We start from the raw sequence: 18,694 nt of genomic DNA on the forward strand, positions 1-18,694 counted from the left end.
AGGCAATTGCATCCTGTTATTTCAACAATTAATTGCTTATTTGCGAGACTCTTTTTTGTCTCTTTATAAAAACTCATTTTGATTCACCTGCAGATCCCCTTCCCTCCCCCTGACTCCCTTGCAACTGTTTTTTGAAAGATACTTTAGTCCTGCAACTGCTGACAAAACACCCAGGTGCATCCAGGTAGAACACGGCCACTTGTGCTGCATCCTGGGCTGTGAGTACTGCTAAGTTCGGTGGACTTTTAAATGGTGTAGCTGGAAGATTAGCAGCTCAGAGCAAGAATAGTTTGGGATAAGCAGTGAAAGCATTGTGGGTGGGGAATATGTTCATGTCAGACTGCCTGCTACTTCATTCCCTTCTTTGCGATCTCTGTGGAAAATGTTAGTCTCCTGCATCAAAGCAGCAGTAAATATATGATCTGTGGACCTATATCAACCATTATAAGAGTAATTTTATCAGGTTTACTACTCTGTCCTTGGCTGGCAAGGACATAGCAGAGTGCCAAGATTGATTTGTGTGTGTGTGTGTGTGACGTTGGTACTTTAAGACATGGCAGCCAATAGCATTGCTGAGTGAAGTGTCACTATAACCCACAATCTATTATTAAGTTTTAGGAATGAAATACAAAGTGCTATGGGGTAGGTGGGAATCTGTAGTAGTTGGTTGTACACAAAATCACTTTCCTATCTAAATCTTTTCTCCCCTATTTTAACCTTTATAATGTGCTTCCTTATCTTTTTTCATGGGGTATCTTTGGGTCTGGCGAAGAGCAACGGCCACTGGCATTTAAGACCTAGTCAGAAGTTTCACTTTTTCCAATATGTTCTGTACTGACTAGAAATACAGGCCACTCATGAACTGACTAAATGTAAGATCTTGAACACAAGTTTTCTAGCTGTGCATTCTCTCTCTCTCTCCTCTGGGCCTCATAAGCACTGTCATCCCAATAGATTTCTTGGGATGCTGAATCTTTGTGCTTGACCTCTCTCTGCTGCTTCTGTTGGCTTGATCTCTTGGACACTGAAAGTTTTGGCTAGGCTGACCTCTGGATTAAATCTTTAATGCTACACTGCTTTAAATCATCACAGGAACATAGGATAGTAGGTGGCCTCACTTTTGTGTGCTTTCACTCCACTTAAATAGTCGGGCTTTAGTAAGACTTTTCTCAGACCCTTGGGGTTCTTGAAAGCCCTACGATTGCTCTCCAGATTTATAAAGGAGCAATAGCTTCCTGTTAAGCGAGTTTTGTAGGATCTTTATCCCCAGATGGGTTAATGGTCAGTTTGGTAACCTGTGCTTATTCCCTGAGCTGTTGCCCTCCCCAGCCTTCTTCTCGTTTGGTAGAGTAATGTACTCTAGAATTCTTTAATGTACTTTAGCATTCTTAATATCTTTGTTCAAAGCTCTACCCCTTCCTTTGTCCAGAAGAGCAGACTAATGTTTCAGCTTATATTGTGGCCTCTTCATTGTCTCTTTACTACGTAGATCTCTTAAGGTCCATGTTTCTTTGTTTCTATCAAACAGTTGCTTATTTGAAGAACTGTGGACATTTGGTTTGGAAGCTTAAGTGCTAGCCCCAAATTAGCCAGCCAGTCTGGCAGCTATTACTGAACAGAGTACTGAGTAGACTAATGATTTTATCCCGGACATTCAAACACATCCAGTGCTTGGATACTACAGTGAGAATGGATTGTTTTTTAATTCCTTAGAGCATCTTCAGCCATATTGATCTAAACTTTAAGTAGGAAGGGATATTGTACATTTCACTCTTGCAGGGAGTAGGGGGAGCCCTTCCAAAATTCATGCACGCTAGCTCTTTTGAAACAAAATCCTATACGTGCTTGGCTTGGAATTCAATTACAAATTGTAAACTCTATACATGTTTTCCTAGAAATTGAAGGAAACTAGTGGACTTGATTTGAGCTCTGAATCAGCCTAGAGTAATATTATGTGTGGATGGGTTCCACCCAAACAACCTAGCAGTTCAACCTGGAAAAGGGGGAAAACTTGGTACTTCGTGTGTGTGTTTGGAGGGAAGACGGGGTGAATGCAGAGCTAAACAGAAGTGTTAGCATGCGAAACAAGTGTGAGGAAAAAATTACAGCATCCCTGCACGGAACTCAGTGGTTTACAGTTCACAACTCTGCTTCAGACAGTTCATAGGATCAGCAAAACAAATGGAAAAAGGAACAGTGAAGAAAGTGTTTTGGGATTGTCTCTTCCCCCTTTAATCAAAAATCGTGGGGCAAACCGGAAAACAAAGGTGTTACCTCAATTATAATTTTTACCACATTCACTAGATAAAATAAAGATTGTGTAGAGACTGTGTAGAGAGCTGATTACTCCCATTTTCCACAAGTCATCTTCCCCAGAGGTGGTAACTTAGGAGGTCCAAGTTTTAGCTATCAAAAGCATTGAATGGCTGTTGTGCCTATGAAGGACGTCCTTGCATTTCTTGACTGTGTCTTCAGGAATACGGTGAAGATCTCCCGCCTTGTTGTGACATACATATATTGACTGTTTCGATTGCAATGAACATTTTATTATTTTTCATTTTATTTTTCAAGAACTGAACTTAGATGTTTTTATTTATTTGATTTGTATTACTATAGTGCCTAGTCATGGACCAGGACCCGTTTGTGCTAGGTGCTGTACAAATGAAAAGATGTCGGTCCATATTTATTTTAAACACAATTACTGTGTGTCTTAATAAAAAAAGCTTTAGATTGAAGAGACTTGAGTAAAACTTGGCCCACAATTTAGGTTTGTAACAATTGTAAAATTTAAGATCTATAGGAACATTTTAATAACTCTTCATTATAAATTTCTTTGGAAATGTTCTAAACAAAAGAATCAATGTTTACAATCAAGACAGTTCAGTGTGCTGTCAGCACTTAAGAACCTGCAAGCCAAATTGACTAGAAACTGACTAGTCTTTTTTTTTTTTGTCTGAGCAGAGAGACATATAAAGACCTGAACCAACTGAATAAGTAGAGAAACATAAATTAGGTTCCAAAAGTGTTTGGTGTTAATAATCTGACAGTAGTAGTAATACAGTAAGGAAATTTGGGTTTTTAGAATAATTTGATTTTTTTTAAACTGATCAGTTGTCTTTTTTGGTATAATAATAACCATGTACATTATGAGTAACACATATAGTCATTAAAAGCTTCCATCCATCCAGATAACACAGTTTGGACTGTATTCATTAATAAACTTTAATCAGTGATTTCTTCAGGGCTCAAAATAGCAAAGAAAAAGTCGAGCATTTTGTGGTCCATCAAAATTGCATGTGGTGCACATAAATGTATTTGTTGTACCAGCCGAACTACTTGCGTTCCATACTAAAGTACTTTTGTTAGAATATTAATTGATAACCAATTAATGATTTGTCAGTTTAAAGGTGGGTTTGTTGGTCAGTTTCATTAGGTGGAATTAAATGATGTAATTTACTGCATTTGCAGAAAAGGACCTAAATTGTATCATATCAAAATAGCATTTATGGCGGCAGGGAGCTGTCCTACTGCAGAGTTAAACAGTTTGCTAGTTACACAAGAGTGTATGAGAGGTTAGTCCTCATGGTCTTGGTTGGGCAGCCTAGAGGCCACTAAATGCATTATGCACTTCCCTGATGTTCTGTCTTGAGCCAAATCTGGCATGTTGTGGGGAAGGATGCCTGTCTGATGACATCCAGCCATCATGTTTTAGGTCTTTGCTGGGTGGGTGGGAGGAGTTGGGAGGATGTTGGGGCTGGGTCCTTGTCCATCCTGCTTTCATTGTGTCACAATCAAAGAAGATTCTCACAGGAAGCTGGTAGGCATTCAGAGCAGATAACTGTACCACCTATAGTAGTAATTCAGCCTATAGATTTTCTCAAGATTGTGAGCTCAATGGTTAGAAGTGTGTGAAAGTTCATAAAAGGTCATAATAATTGATAACAAACGCTGACGGGAAAAGGTAGACAGACTGAATTTGTCTGAATCAGTGCTTGGACATGGTGTTAGGGGTGCTGCTGTCTGAAATGCCATCGTCTGGATGAGATTTAATGTTGAGCTCCCAACCATTGTGGTGGTGAACAACTTTTAACAAGAGAAAGGGTGTTGCCCCAGTGTCTTGGCTAGTTTCCATGTGGGCTGCCATGTTCTGCACTAGCTGAAGCATGTAGCTGGCCTTCAAGGGGAGACCCAGTGAGAGAGAGAGAGGGAATAATTACAGTTGGAACTGGCTCATTGTGGTAAAGTGTGTATGAAGGAAGAAAGTTGTAATGTTTCTGGTAACTAGCAGTTGCCACTCCTGCCACCAGGGATTTCCAATGAGGCCTTAGATAGTGAATTTCCCTGAGGGGGCATGCTGACCCTTTGTCAAGGAATGTACAACCTTTGAATTGAGTTTCACTTCATCTATTCTCATTCAGGCTTTTAGCTTGGGCATCTGGGTCTGATGGAAGAAGACCTAGGACTGGACAATCTATCATACAGAGGGCGTTGCAGCCCAGAATATCTTGTAATGACCACTGCTGGCTTCATGAATCGTAACTGATCCTAACCCGCGAATAGCACTCAAGGAACGGTTAGCATGAGGATACAATACATCTATTAGAAATTATCTTTCTCTTCACTCATTGCCCCATTTGCCACTTGGCTGGCTGACTTTTGTTCATGTAGAGGTGCTCCCTGTTGGAGAGAGAGCAGCAGCAATCCAGGAAAGGGCAAACTTGGCCTGGTTGTGCTGGTTAAGAAAAGGGGGCGAGTGAGAATGTTCACCCTCCTTTTTAAAAGCCCCTCTTCACCTTCTTCCTAGCACGACAGGCTAGAGGAGCCAAGGACACCCCCACACCACAAAGACAAGGGGTGGCTGTGCTTAGTGTCTGGACAGATGGAGCAGCTCTGTGTAGCCCCCATGAACTACATAGATTGCTGACCCCTCCTTCTTGCAGAAGGAAGAGCAACTGACTCCGTGTATGGTAGCAGAGGCTCCATGACGTTCTCCTTGAGCCCTGAAGGCTGAGGACGTGATGGTAATGCAAGTACTTGGCTATTTTGCAGGACAGAGGCTGCTGTGGGAACATAGGCGGTGGATATAGTAAGCTTGGGGGAGGCTAAGCCGCCCTAAACAGCTGCCACTGGAAGTTCCCGCTCTGCCTTGCCGCCCTGCCCACGCTCCACCTCCAGGCCCTTCTCCCGCTTGGCCCCCTCCCCCCAGGCTACCCTGCCCACTGCTTGTGCCTCTTGGCCCTCTCTCCCCGGCCCCCGTAGAGGTGCAAATGGTGGGCAGGAGGGGGCGAAGAGGTGTGAGTGGTGGGTGTAGCGGGACCTTGGGGGAGGAGGCCAAGCAGGAGCGGAGCTTGGGTGGGGCCTCGGGAGGGAGAAGAGGTGGGGCCGGGCCGTGGTCCGAGCACCAGTGGCCCCCCTCCGCCCAGTCTCCCCAACGGCAGGAGTTGCGTGCTGCCCATGTGTGGGAACCTCTAGTCTGAAGACTCTAGGTCTACCAGCTTTTAGTTACTTTATGCGAGCACATAGCTATAAGCAGAACAAAGGTGAGTTTGTGCACCTCTCGCTTCAGCTCTCCCCCCTGCTCCCCTCCTCCCCCGGTCACTCCCAAAGTATAACTTCTTTGGCTAAAGAAAGTGGTGGACCCAATATGGAATGTTTTTCTCGATAAGTTTCCTTTGGACTAAGTTACTCAACTGGAAAAGGGGGTCAGAGCAGAAAGCTTCTCAACTTCAGAGCTTCCATTTAAGTGTGAGCTCTACGGTGCGTGCTCACTAACAGAATACTATTCATTTTGAGGAGTAACTAACTACAGTGTGTGCATGAATAAAAACTGAGCTACACATCTGCTTAGCTCACTTAATTCTTTTGCTGCTAAATCATTTGTTTCTTGTATTAAGGATGAACAGAACATTCTGTAATCTCCGCAGCTGGTTCTTTCCCTCTTATCTACCCCACCCTCCGTCTGATATTTTGGATGTGAAAAAGATCAGGCTCCTTTTTTGTTTTTCATTCATGGCATTTATGTTAGGGTACGCTCTCAGATCTTCTTTTGCCAAATCAGTCACACATAAGAGTCTCTATTTTTAGCAGACCCGAATATTGAAGAGACCTATAAGATGAACAGACTGAAAGTCAGGGATCGGATAAGTTTGAGACCAGGGGATCTTTATGTGAATAAAGTCATTTCTGAGGAAGGACTGAACTTTATTTTGTTTTAAAGAACACAAAATGTTGAAGAGTTATTAAATGAATTGCCATTAGACAATGGGCACCCATTGAAATAAATGGCAAATCAAAGACAGTCTCTCCACACGTCATGCCGCCATAGCTGGGATCAGCAGAGGTCCTTGAACTGGTGTAAATGAGGAAGGGTTGATGGTAGGACATTCTTTGCAAAAGCTCCATCTTCAAAATTCGCTTCTCCCTCTTTGGTTCAAAATAGCTTGAATATGAACTTCAGGGCATGTTGCAAGACTCATCTACCCTCCCCACACCTTCCCAGTATTTGAAAATGGGGAAGAATGGAGGAGCAGATTTTTTGAGGAGGGATTGGTTTGGGTTATCAACTTGCTAAACTTGGTATGTACTTGTAAGTTCTGCCAAGGATGCCTAGATCATATGGATATCTTGGATGGGCACCCTCTTTTAGCATGTCTATAAACCTAAATAACATTTCCATTGACTTGAGTAGGAGTGGGATCGATTCCTGTTTTTTGCAGGAATTTAACAAATGGTATTTCAGCTCTAACCTGTAGCTATTTTAGTAAGCAACAATTTAAATAGAACAGCTCCTCAGTTGGAAAATGTGTGAAATGTCTTTTAAAAGCTCTTCCAAACTTTAGCAAAGTTAGAGAACATTATGTTGGGTTTAAAATGTGAGAATACTTCACGGTTAATTGAAAGGCTTTTTTGCGAGTATCACCATCAATGACTTGTCTTGAGCAGCTAATTAGTACGATTATTCAACAGCTGCATTAGTTTCACCACAAAGGTTTTCTCTTGTTTTATCAAAAGGATCAGTCTCTCTGGGAATGTTTCGACCTGACAGGCCTTAAATAGCAAGACTGTCTCTTCCCCCGCACCTTACCCCCTTTTTTAAAGGAAAATTAGATGGTGTGTTCTGGAAAATCAGGCTTTAATTTTTGTTTAAACGAAATATCCCCTTTCCCTTTTTTATTCCTACTGTGAGCAATTTAATTTTAATGTATTGGTTCTAAACGTGGCTTGCCAGATTTGCTGGGGAGTGCAGCTCCCACTGAACGCAATGAGAACTATTGGGAGTTGAGTACCTGAGGATCGGATTTCTCAATGGGAGATGTTGAGTTCTGAGCACTCTTGAAAATCTGGCACTTTATTTATACAATGGTGCCGCTTTACTGGAATGGATACACTTGAACATGTTAATGTAGTCCCTGTCATTTGAATGCAAGTGATGCAAATAAGCATCCTACATTTTAATGGGCATAATGCCATTTAATTTTTGTGTGACTAATGCTGTTTATTTACTTTTAATCTAATAAGAAAAATGAATCCAAGAGGTCAATAGGTGGCTTATAGCCATTTAAAACACCATCTACTGATGTGCTTGTAATCATCTAGACCACGTACTACTTTGCATACTGCTGTAAAACACACAACAGCTATTCATTTATTAACTCTTTATCAACTATTCATAAATAGAACCTCGATATAAAGTGTGACTGAAATAATTATATCAAATCTTAAAAAACACTGTATGCCATTATATAGCATAGTAGCTGGAAAAAATCTGCTCAAATAAAATGTTTACAGTATGTTTTGTTACGATTTTTTTTAATAAAGTGGCATGTGTGAAATGGATCAAAATGAGAGTGCACCAGAGCCACAAACTTCCTTATAATCCTCTTAAAGATGTCCTTGGTCAAGTATGTATTTGATTACAGCAGTGCTTAGTAGGTGGGATATAAAATGAACAGTCTGCGTAATATTAAGTGGCACTGGGTCTTCCTTTTACACTTCTGATTGTGTCACTTGTTAATGAAAAACAAATACCTCTTCAAATATCATCTTGTCTTCAACCTTTCCAGTCTCTTCCACCTTCCGCTTTTCCCATGTCTGTATATATACTCACATATGGGATATGTATTAATCACTGTGTTGTGAACAAATAATGGGCCAGATCATTCTACCCATGGAAGAACCTGCATTTCATTGGGCCCTTCCCAGCTGCTCCTTTATACCCTTCTCTTTCCCTCCTAGTGTGGATCCCTTAGACACTGTTGCTATTGGTTGCCCTACACAGACCCACATCCCACTCCTCACTTCAGGCCTGCTAGTGCTACTGCCAAATCTGCTGAACTCTAATGGGGTACAGGGGCAGCTGCCCCAACCCACCCTTGAACACCAAGTTAGTGTGGAGGGGTTTCCATGTGCTTTCAGGGAGGTGGGAACACGTGGTGGAGCTCCAGCCCCGGTATTCTACATCAGTAGTGCTGGGAATACTCCCCTACCCCCAGTGCCTATGTAAAGGGTTATGTCAAGTCCTGTTAATCTTAAGACGACACTAAATACATTTTTTGGGGGTTTTGTAATTGACTAAAAGCATTGCCATTATAAATGGGGGTGTGCAAGAAATACCGTATCCGGTTGAGCACTGTTGTAGGTCAGTACATCTAGCAGCACAATCACTCCATTAGATGTTAATGAGCATTAGACTTATAAAACTTAAACATTTCCTCTTAGCTGCGAGAAGTCAAAATTAAAAATAATGGCTAGATTTAATTGGGTTAATTTAGCTTAATTTGGCTTCTAAGGACCTGAAGTAGATCGGCTCCAAATTCCCATTTACTCTGGGCAGCGTATCATTACTCATTCTCTTATTTGTGAAAGCCACTTTGTTTCACCCTTTAGTGTGACTCTGCAGACGTGAGACATAATTATTCTAACTGGGGAAACTGAGAGATGTCTGTGGCTTTGGTCTTCCAACAGCAGTTCGGAGCATCCTGGAGCGTCCAAGCCTCCCCTAAGCTCCTCCAGCATGACATCACGAATTTTGCTACGACAGCAGCTCATGCGTGAGCAGATGCAGGAGCAAGAGCGCCGGGAGCAGCAACAGAAGCAGCAAGCAGCCCAGTTCATGCAGCAGAGAGTACCACTCAGCCAGACGCCAGCCATCAACGTCAGCGTCCCATCTAACCTGCCCCCTGCCACCCAGGTACCAATGGAAGTCCTCAAGGTAAGTGAGTGTGATTTTGTTCCGTTCATTGGCTCTCATGCGGGTCTAAACATGTAATAGTGACACGGTTAGTGATGTTCATGACAACTAAACTTCACAAATAAGTGGCAGGTCTGGTTTCATATTTAGCTGAACTCAGTGTCCCGATACCAGGGAAGAAGAAGTTTTTAACTTGATTTCAGAAGCAAGCATTATTTGCAGAATGAATACATTTTTTGTTTGAAAATGTCTGTCTTTCCACATAGTTGAAGATTCCCTCTTAAAATAATTAATACATATTTCAAACCAGCCTTCCATTTAAGACCAATTTATTTCTGGTAAATAATTGTTTTAAATACTTAATCAAAACCCATTACAAATGGACTTACTCTGAAATACGGGTGAGTCTCCAGCCTTTTGTAACTAGCCATTGTAATCCTTTTTTGCTCAAATGCTTTGGCTGCTGTTAGTAGCTTTGGGTTCCTTGTTAGATTAGAAACTGTAGGAGCTTGTTAGTATCTTGCTGCCGGAGACTATGTAGCTTGCTAATTACTGGGAAAAACTGTAACAAGAACAGACTTAGTTTCACACATGTAGGGTAAATTGAGCTAGGGTGCTGTAGCGTGAAATGCCTTGTTAAAAGAGCATGTAAAATGATTGAAAAAATAAATGAAATAATGCGACATCAAAGTAAAATTCAGTATTTGCATACTTATTCTGCTTTATCTGCCACATGCAACTCCTTCTTTATCTTTTTATTACAGTGTGGAGGTTAGTAACTCTTCCTGGCCAGTAAGCAAACCGTAAACCCATAAACACAATCCAAGTTGGCTACAATAGACTATTTTCAAAGTCTTGTGTAGTGATGGCATTTTTTGTATCAACTACCTTTTAAGATTTGTTTTAAAAATAGTTCGGTAGATTTAGAATAAATATATCTTAAAATAACCTGTGTATGCTTGGATTATCCAGCAAATTTAGAATGAGTACTTTTACTTATTATTACTACGGTATTTATCACTTAGCGTGTTGTTAGTATTGTCGTGTTAAATAAAAAGAATGGTAAAAACGCCATTACTGGAGTTCTGCAAAAAGCTAATAGGATCAGAACTGAATTCAGCATTTACATTTTTGGGGCACGAGGAGGAAGGAAATTAAAGAAGGAATCTGAATTTTGGATTCAGGCTTTAATTTTTTGACTCTTCTCCCCACCCCCCAATACAGAAACTATTAAAATGAACGAAGTATAATTTATTTTCCAGTCAAAAATTTGTGATGAAGGAACTTACTGGATTTCTTGCCTAAATGCTATAGTATAGTTATAATGCACACCTGGCTGATAGGTGTAGACTGTAACATGAAATAGTCTCCTATCAGTCTCCTATCTTGAATCAGCAAGGAGATGATGCATTCAGTCTTTTAGTGAAAAGGCTTTGTTTCTGAATCTCCCACGTTTTATACCACCTATGTAATTTAATTATAGCAACGTATTTGGCTTATTTCTGCTAAATTTCATCATTTGTTTGTTATGTGACTGCCGAAATCACAGCAGTATTAGTAGTAATATGTTAGATATTCATTATTTTGTAGCTACTTTCCTATGTGAGAGAAGGGGTGGTCTCTTACTTTTGGTGGAGCAACAGGTTATAGTAGAGGCCCCAGTAGAAAGAAGCTGGCAGGTGATACCTGATCATCAGTCATTTAATAAACAAAATTTTAAGGGGACAGATTCTGCCAGGCTGTTACACAGATGTACATTTGGGAGAGGTGTGAGGATTGCCAGGCATCCTTGTGCGCAGAAAAGCCCCCACGCTACTTCCCCAGGGCAGACCATGCCCCAAAAATGGCAGGAGAAAGGGGCTGCTTTGTTCAGCTTCCATCCTCTTCATTAGCCCAAGTTTGGGAATAAGGCCTGCCCTAAGAAGGGGAATAGTAGTAAGTATCGTCCTGCTGTGTGCCGGAAGGTATTTTGTCTCCCTCAGGCAGACTGCTTCTTGGTGCAGGACACTCCTGCAACATCCCGTTCTCTGGGCTGTGACTTGAAACCATAATCTGCCCCCAAATCAGTGCTGGCAACGGAGGAGGAAAACTATGTCTACCAGAGAGGCATCTTGCATGCTGCTCCATGGTGACTGATTTACACCTTAGAGCAAGATAAATATCAGTGCTAGCACCATCTGCATCAGCAAGTGCAACCATTACACAAACCCATGTATTCTGAGCCCCAAAGCTCGTGAAATGGCTGATACTCTTTGGAAAGGAAGAATCTCTGTATAATTTTGCTTTTTTATTTATGGAAATTGCTAGAATCTCATCACCGTCCGTTACTTTTAAGGATGTGGATGGGTTCTATACGAAAGTCATAATGCACAAAAATTCCAGGTATGAGAGTGGGACTCCATAGATGTCTATGGCAAAATTCCCAAGGCTGTCGCTGGGGCAAAAACTTCACCACAGAAGTACATGTATGTTTTAAAGAAGCAGTCAGATTTAAATGTGGAATTGACACTAGAATATTTTTTTTAGATAAGAGAAACGGACAGCTAGCTCTAAATCGAGTACCTTATTTGCTACATAACGGTTCATCAGATTTGATATTTTACACTTCATCTGTTTTGAGCAGTGGGCAAGCTTTAATTAGATGAGTAGAATAGGTAAGTTTAATTATCCTGATGGCCTGGGTTTAATGACTGGACACAACGCGAGATAAAAATGGGACTTTTATGCTTTCATAAACATTAATCTGCAAAGTGACGTTTTAAAAGCCGAGTTGCTGAAGGTTATAGTGTAAACAAATAGGACTTAGGGTATCCTATATCTTTTGGGAAAAATAAGGTTTTTGAAAAGTAAGTTTCTTTCACAAAATATCTAAAAACATGAAAATTGGCTTACGAACACATTGAATAATTTACCTTTATATTTTACAATGAAGTTTTCTTTGTCCAGATTACTTCCTCTTCCTCATTCACCCAGTGCAAAAGGTTAGTGATATTTGCAAGTCTGAAATGAAGTGCCTTGAGATGGATGATATTTTTAAAAAGCTGTATTAATAAAACAACAATATATTAAGGCAAACCATTAATATAATGTCTGCTATGGAGGTACTTAATACAGCACAAGAAGAGTAATTCATGTTAGTCCACCTTATATACTGTACACTCTCAAAATTGCATAATAAAATGTGATGTGTTCTTTATAGCCACATGAATGAATATGACTTAATGTGCGTAACTATGGGCTCCTAATTGCAAGTTTGATCTGTGAAGTGGGATAGTTTAGTGTAGTAGGAAAACACCTTTTGGAATGAAAATTTCTATTGCTTAATGAAGGGAAATTAATTGGTATTCTCTGGGAGAAGATCTAATGCAGTTGCAGTAATATCTGTTAGGATCCTGTATTATAATAGGATTTGTTGTGGTATTCCTGCAAAGCTGAAATTGGCTATATAGAACAGATGCAGGCTGCTTTAAATTTTCATGAGGAATGCATCAGATTAACCACATCCTGCTATCCATTTCTCACTGGCCTGAATTAACACTGAGAGCTAAGACTGCAGAGACGTCATAGACTGACTTGAGACTGATGCAAAATGATTTAGACATACTGTGCATCGAAAATAGGACAAAATAATGTAAAACGTGTTAATTAAATACCTTGTTTATTGGAGGATTTCCAAGGCCCTGAATTCCATACTATGTTAAAGACAGATCTGAATCCATTTTAAAAGTGTGAAACAAATTCATACGTAAAAAGTAGGTCAAGAATCAATAGCTTTCTATTACAAATGTACAGAGGTTGGCTCCTGGGAATCACGATTTTCCTGATGCATTGTACTCATGTATCTTGAGTCCAAGGTTCTAAAGACCCAGATTCAAGTCCCTATTCTGTCATAGGTTCCGTATGACCGTGGGCAAGTCGTCTGGTCTCTCTCTGCCTCACTCTCCCATCTGTAACATTGGGATCATCGCACTTCCCTACCTGATGGGGTGTTGTAAGGATAAAGAATGTGAGGTGTTCAGATCCTAGACCCTAGCAAAGTTCACTAATGTTTTTGGTGCAGCTGGTGAATTTAATCAACTCCTCCCACATGTGTCTACTGGAAGATCCCTCCAGATGTCTGAGGGGGTGACTTCTGTACTGGTTTGTCTGGAGTGTCTGGCTGGTGGTTGCGTCACAGTTGCTGCCCATAGTAAAGATGGTCTTTGGCAGCATCTTTCAGGGATTGTGCAATATGTCTGATTTCCCCATTCTTCAGCAACTACAAGTCTGACCTGCTGTTTCTACTTCACCCATTGACGTTTATGGCAGGCACTGATGTCTCAGGCTCAACCCCAGAGTAACTAGGGTTTCTCCTGCCAATCTTCTGTACTAGTCAAGCCACTTGGGTGTTAGATCCTTCTAACCAGCGGATTGAGATGAACCCTAAGTATTTTTTGATGTCATGCCCTTCCTCCAGTAGTGAGGTGTTTGCTGAAGATGGCAACTAGTGGTTCAGGGATACCACACTTTATGGACAATAAAAGTGGAAAATGTAAAGTGTATGGCTCTCCCCTGTCTTCACCTCCCTCCCCTGCCCAAGAACTCAGATAATCCAGTCACCCTGCAAGAAGTCTGGAATTCCAGGGCAGCAGGCCACCACTCCTACTTCTCTCCAAGAAGTCATTGAAAGGCAAATGGTGGGTGTATGCCGAGAGCCCGGTATAATGCGGAATGCCACAACGCAGCTGAGTTTCAGCCAGAATCCTGGGTCATCCTTTGCCAAGTTTCACCTGGGTTTGGGTTTTTTTTTGTTTAATGTTTTGTCCAGGCTGAATGTTTGGTCTTGCGTTGTTCCCTAGATGACAAAGTTCTGAACCAGGGAACATGCAAGTTTAAGGCTTTCATTTGTGAAGATTTTATTATTTATTTGTACCATCACAGTTACGTTTTAAGGCCCTTACACTGGAGAAACCGCATCATTTGTACTTCACCAGGATTATCGTGAAGTTTTTTCCCTCTACTTATGTTCTTTATGTAGTGAGAATATTAAGAATCATGGGTACCTTACACACCAATTACAGTAGTAAATCTTTAAATTGCATTGGATACCAAATACTGAACTGGGTAAAGTCTCACTTCTTACTACTGCCTTCTCTCAAAAACTACTGTGAAGTCTGCTGCAAAGCAAATCCAGTTATTTCTCATCTCCTTGTGTATCTTTGATCCCAGTTAATTTGGTGTTAGGCCTTCACACGGTATAGAAGCCACTCTGGTTGGTTGTTTTGGTGACTGATCTCCTGGCCGCAAATGAAGAGAGATCTAAAAGCTTGGCTCTTAACCTTTGATGTCATTAACGCACTGAGAGACCCTGGCAGGAGTTGATAGGGGTTCCACATGAGTTTCTCGGTTCCTCTATTGCTGAGAATCCCAGAAGGTGGCTTTGGACATTTTACAAAGCATTCCACATGGTTTAATCCAGTTGTGTTCAAATCCAAGTATTTCGCACTGCTAGGGATTAGGAAAGGGGTTTGGAGTACAGCATCTTCAGTGTGCTGATGACACTTTGATTACATTTCCATCTCTTCCAGCCTGACTGGTGGGCAGACTTATTTGGGAGGCTTGGGAATCAGGTCTTGGATGAGATTTAGAACCTAGATTATTTGAGGACCGAGATTGCACTCAAGTTTGTGGAAACCCACTGACAGAAATCACTTTGGTTATAGGGATTGTGTACTGCCAACTTCCATGGCTCACAATTTAGGTTATTGCTGGATCCTCCCAGCTACTTTTGGCACTCAGATACCAGCAACTGCCAATAATGTGTCTTACTATCCGTGCTTGTCAAGATTTCAGTTTTTTCTTTATGATCCAGACACCATTGTCCTTATCCATCCCTGTGGGTCCTTCAGGTTGCATTACCATATTGTGACTGTGACACTGTTCAGAAATTGAACTGTTCAGAACTGTTCAGAAATTGCAGCGGCTGTAGAAGGGGGCTGATGGTTAAATGGTGCTTCATGGAATGATTTTCACCTCTGTACCATGGTGTGCGCACTGGCTCTCTGACTTCTCGGCAAAGTTTAAGGTGTCCATTTTGACCTAAGACATAAGAACGGCCATACTGGGTCAGACTAATGGTCTGTCTATCCCAATATCCTGTCTTCCAACAGTGGTCAATGCCAGATGCGTCAGAGGCAATGAACAAAACAGGGCAATTAATGAGCATTACTGAATTCCTTGTTGCCCAGTCCCAGCTTCTGGCTATAAAATCTTAAATGGCTTGCAACCTGAGATGCTGTCCTTTCCCTAGTGACATCACAAAGGTTGATTTGAGTTACTCAAACTAATGGGCCAGTCTGTGGCTTAAGTGTGGTGAGAATTGGTCCCTGGGCATTCTCAGCTAGGAATCGCAGGCTTCAGACCTCCCTTCCTTCCTTAGGTCACAAGAGGCGTGTAAGGGACCCAGGTTATGGACTTGTGTGGCTTGCCCATGCTGCTGCTGTTTCACTGCTATTGTGATACCCATGTTTGCTAGATCTAAGCTAGCTTGGGTCTGTCTACATCTGCTGCAGTCACACCTCTGATTGCGACATGGGCATATCCTAAATGAACCCCACTTGAAGGGGCCCTCCCTTTTACACTTGTTGCTTCAGGCCATTATTCCAAGGTAGGGCAGCAGCTTTTTCTCTTTGCTTATGGTGCAGGTCCCTGTAGTGTTGTAAGTGTGAAAGGAAATACTTTAACTTGTTCCTGCAAGCTGCTGGGTGTGTGAGGTGCACACACTCCACCTTCTATTTTGTCCTTTCCCTTTGTAGAACGGGACACACATTGATAGTTCCAGATTCCAAACACACTGGAATTTGTGCTCTTCAGAGTACTCCGTTGAATGCCCAGCTGCTCAGTTCGTCTCATTCCTGGCGCACTGTCTACAATAAATTTATTATGTATGTTGTTAGATTTATTTTCTATATTATAGTTACTTTGAAAGTAATTCTCAAACCCCAGTGCATATAGTCAAATAGTTGCCTTTTCGTCTCTTCTCCCCCCTGGTGTCTGCACTCCCATGCATTGTGTTACATTTACAAATTAAATTGTAAGTTCTTTGGATCAGAGTCCATGTCTGTCTTTGCCACTTGTGAAATGCCCAGAACACCATTTGGGTGATACGAATTAACTACTGTATGCAGCTGTCCAGAAATAGTCTGGGTCTCTTACTACTCCTGCAATAATATGCCCTGCTACCAAGAAATACTGTGTACTCTTAATATATTCTTTGTGCTTATGGTAGAACTCTGTGGGTCCACATAGAAATAGAGAATTGAGATTCTGTGATCTGTTTCCTTAGGGAAGATCTATTTTGCAATTCTGAAGAACAGCAACAGTGAAATTTTTGCATCTACCATAGTATTGCCCTTGGTGGTGTTGCATGACTTTCTTTGTATTCTTATTATAGGTTGATTTAAAAGAGGTATGATAGCAAGCTAGTTTTGTGTGTTTGAACTCCAGTTTTTAGTAGAAGGTTCAGTAAGCAGTTCAGGCAGTAAACATAATGGACAATCTTGACTTCAAAGTGAAAGTTTTTGTCAGACCAGTTCGTACTGAGACACAAATATAACTGTTACACTGAGAGAGCAATTTCTCTCCATACTTTCCGTGAATTCTAGGAAGCTTCAGCATAGTAGCTGTCTTCCTAAAGATTTCTTAGATCAATATAAACATCTGGCCACAAAGAATCTACTGTCGGCTTAACGCTAAGTTCTTATTTAAATAAAAATACCTGTCTGATTAGCTGTGGCCTGTGGGGTCTTGTGGATCTTGTGTCTTGGGTCAAAGGTCATTTAAAATGTTCACTGAAGACTTAGAATTAGAACCTCAGGATAATCTGTAGCTTTGCTTCAGAGACTGCTTGTATTGGGAATCTTTGGTCAAGTGATAGAGAGAAAATATAGAAATTCTTTGTGTGGCAAAGTAGTCGCTAGTGATCAAAAATACACAGTACTTGAACTTCAAGGTGAAATAATACACACAAGTTGCTGATTGCTCAAGCCCTAACATTGTATGTAATATACTTGACCTTGATCATCTTTCACTACTTCCATGGATGCCAATAGTAGATAAGTCTTCATTGCAGGTGGTTCAGCTCTTTGATGAACTACAGTTTTAAGAAAAAGCTGGCGCTAACTCAGGACTGAATCTCCCCATTCCAGAGTTTCAGTAGGAGTTACTCCACTTTTTTGGGGGGAAGGTGCTGAGGGAAGTAGAAAGGGGGGGGGGAGGAATTCATTGGCAGGCTGATTGGTGGCTGCTGAAGGTTTAGTGTGTTAGAATAATCCTGGGGAGAAATGGCTTAGTGGGAAGGGAGTAGATGAGGCAAATAAAGGTTGCGTGATAAATCACACTACTTGTCCCATAAATGGGTGATATGATGCTAAATGTTAGCATGCCCCCACTGATGATTAGCTGGGTCTTCGCAGTACACTCTTGCAGTGTCAAATTTACACGTCGTCCTGGAATAACATCTAGCAGCGGAAAAAGAGATTTAATGTCCATGCAAAGAATTGCATAGTCATCTGGAAGGAAAAAGCTCATGCTGCTAACATGCCACTGTTCCCAAATTCTTGGATTCTGCAGACGTATGGGTTAGTGGCCACTAAGTCTGTTAAGAACATAAGAACGGCCATACTGGGTCAGACCAGTGGTCCATCTAGCCCAGTATCCTGTCTTCCAACAGTGGCCAATGCTAGGTGCTTCAGAGGGAATGAATAGAATAGGTAATCATCAAGTCATCCATCCCGTCGACCGTTCCTGGCTTCTGGCAAACAGAGACTAGAGACACTGCAGAGCATGGCTCTGCATCCCTCCCCATCCTGGCTAATGGCCACTGATGGACCTATCCTCCATAAATTAATCTAGTTCTTTTTTGAGCCATGTTATTGTCTTGGCCTTCACAACATCCCCTGGTAAAGAGATCCACAGGTTGACTGTGTGTTGTGTTAAGAAATTCTTCCTTTTGTTTGTTTTAAACCTGCTGCCTATTAATTTCATTTGGTGACCCCTAGTTCTTGTGTTATGAGGAGTAAATAACACTTCCCTATTTACTTTCTCCACACTGGTCATGATTTTATAGATCTCTATCATATCTCCCCTTTAGTCGTCTCTTTTCCAAGCTGAAAAGTTCCACTCTTATTAATCTTCCCTCATATGGAAGCTTTTCCATACCCCTACTCATTTTTGTTGCCCTTTTCTGTACCTTTTCCAATTCCAATATATCTTTTTTTGAGATGGGGTGACCAGATCTGCATGCAGTATTCAAGATGTGGGCGTGCCATGGATTTATAAAGAAGCAATACAATATTTTCTGTCTTATTATCTATCCCTTTCCTAATGATTCCCAACATTGTTAGCTTTTTTGACTGCTGCTGCACATTGAGTGGATGTTTTCAGAGAACTATCCACACAATGACTCCAAGATTTTTCTTGAGTGGCAACAGCTAGTTTAGACTCCATTATTTTAAATGTATATTA

At 41.2% G+C, this 18,694-nt stretch overlaps 1 protein-coding gene across 5 annotated transcripts in view; it reads left to right on the forward strand.

Annotated features, from left to right (window-relative positions):
• Positions 1–18,694, forward strand: part of MITF (melanocyte inducing transcription factor) — a 160,989-nt gene that overhangs the window by 84,938 nt on the left and 57,357 nt on the right. For 4 of the 5 annotated variants that reach the window (XM_067542302.1, XM_067542321.1, XM_067542331.1 and 1 more), the window contains exon 2: positions 8,965–9,211. In XM_067542302.1, coding sequence (XP_067398403.1) covers positions 8,965–9,211 — 247 coding nt within the window. The remainder of the gene's footprint in view (positions 1–8,964; positions 9,212–18,694) is intronic. The other variant, XM_067542312.1, reaches the window with a different exon arrangement.

This window comes from Emydura macquarii, unplaced genomic scaffold (genome assembly GCF_026122565.2).
Source record: "Emydura macquarii macquarii isolate MOO-44397 ecotype Brisbane River unplaced genomic scaffold, CSIRO-AGI_Emac_v2 contig_71, whole genome shotgun sequence".
Lineage (NCBI taxonomy): Eukaryota > Metazoa > Chordata > Testudines > Chelidae > Emydura > Emydura macquarii.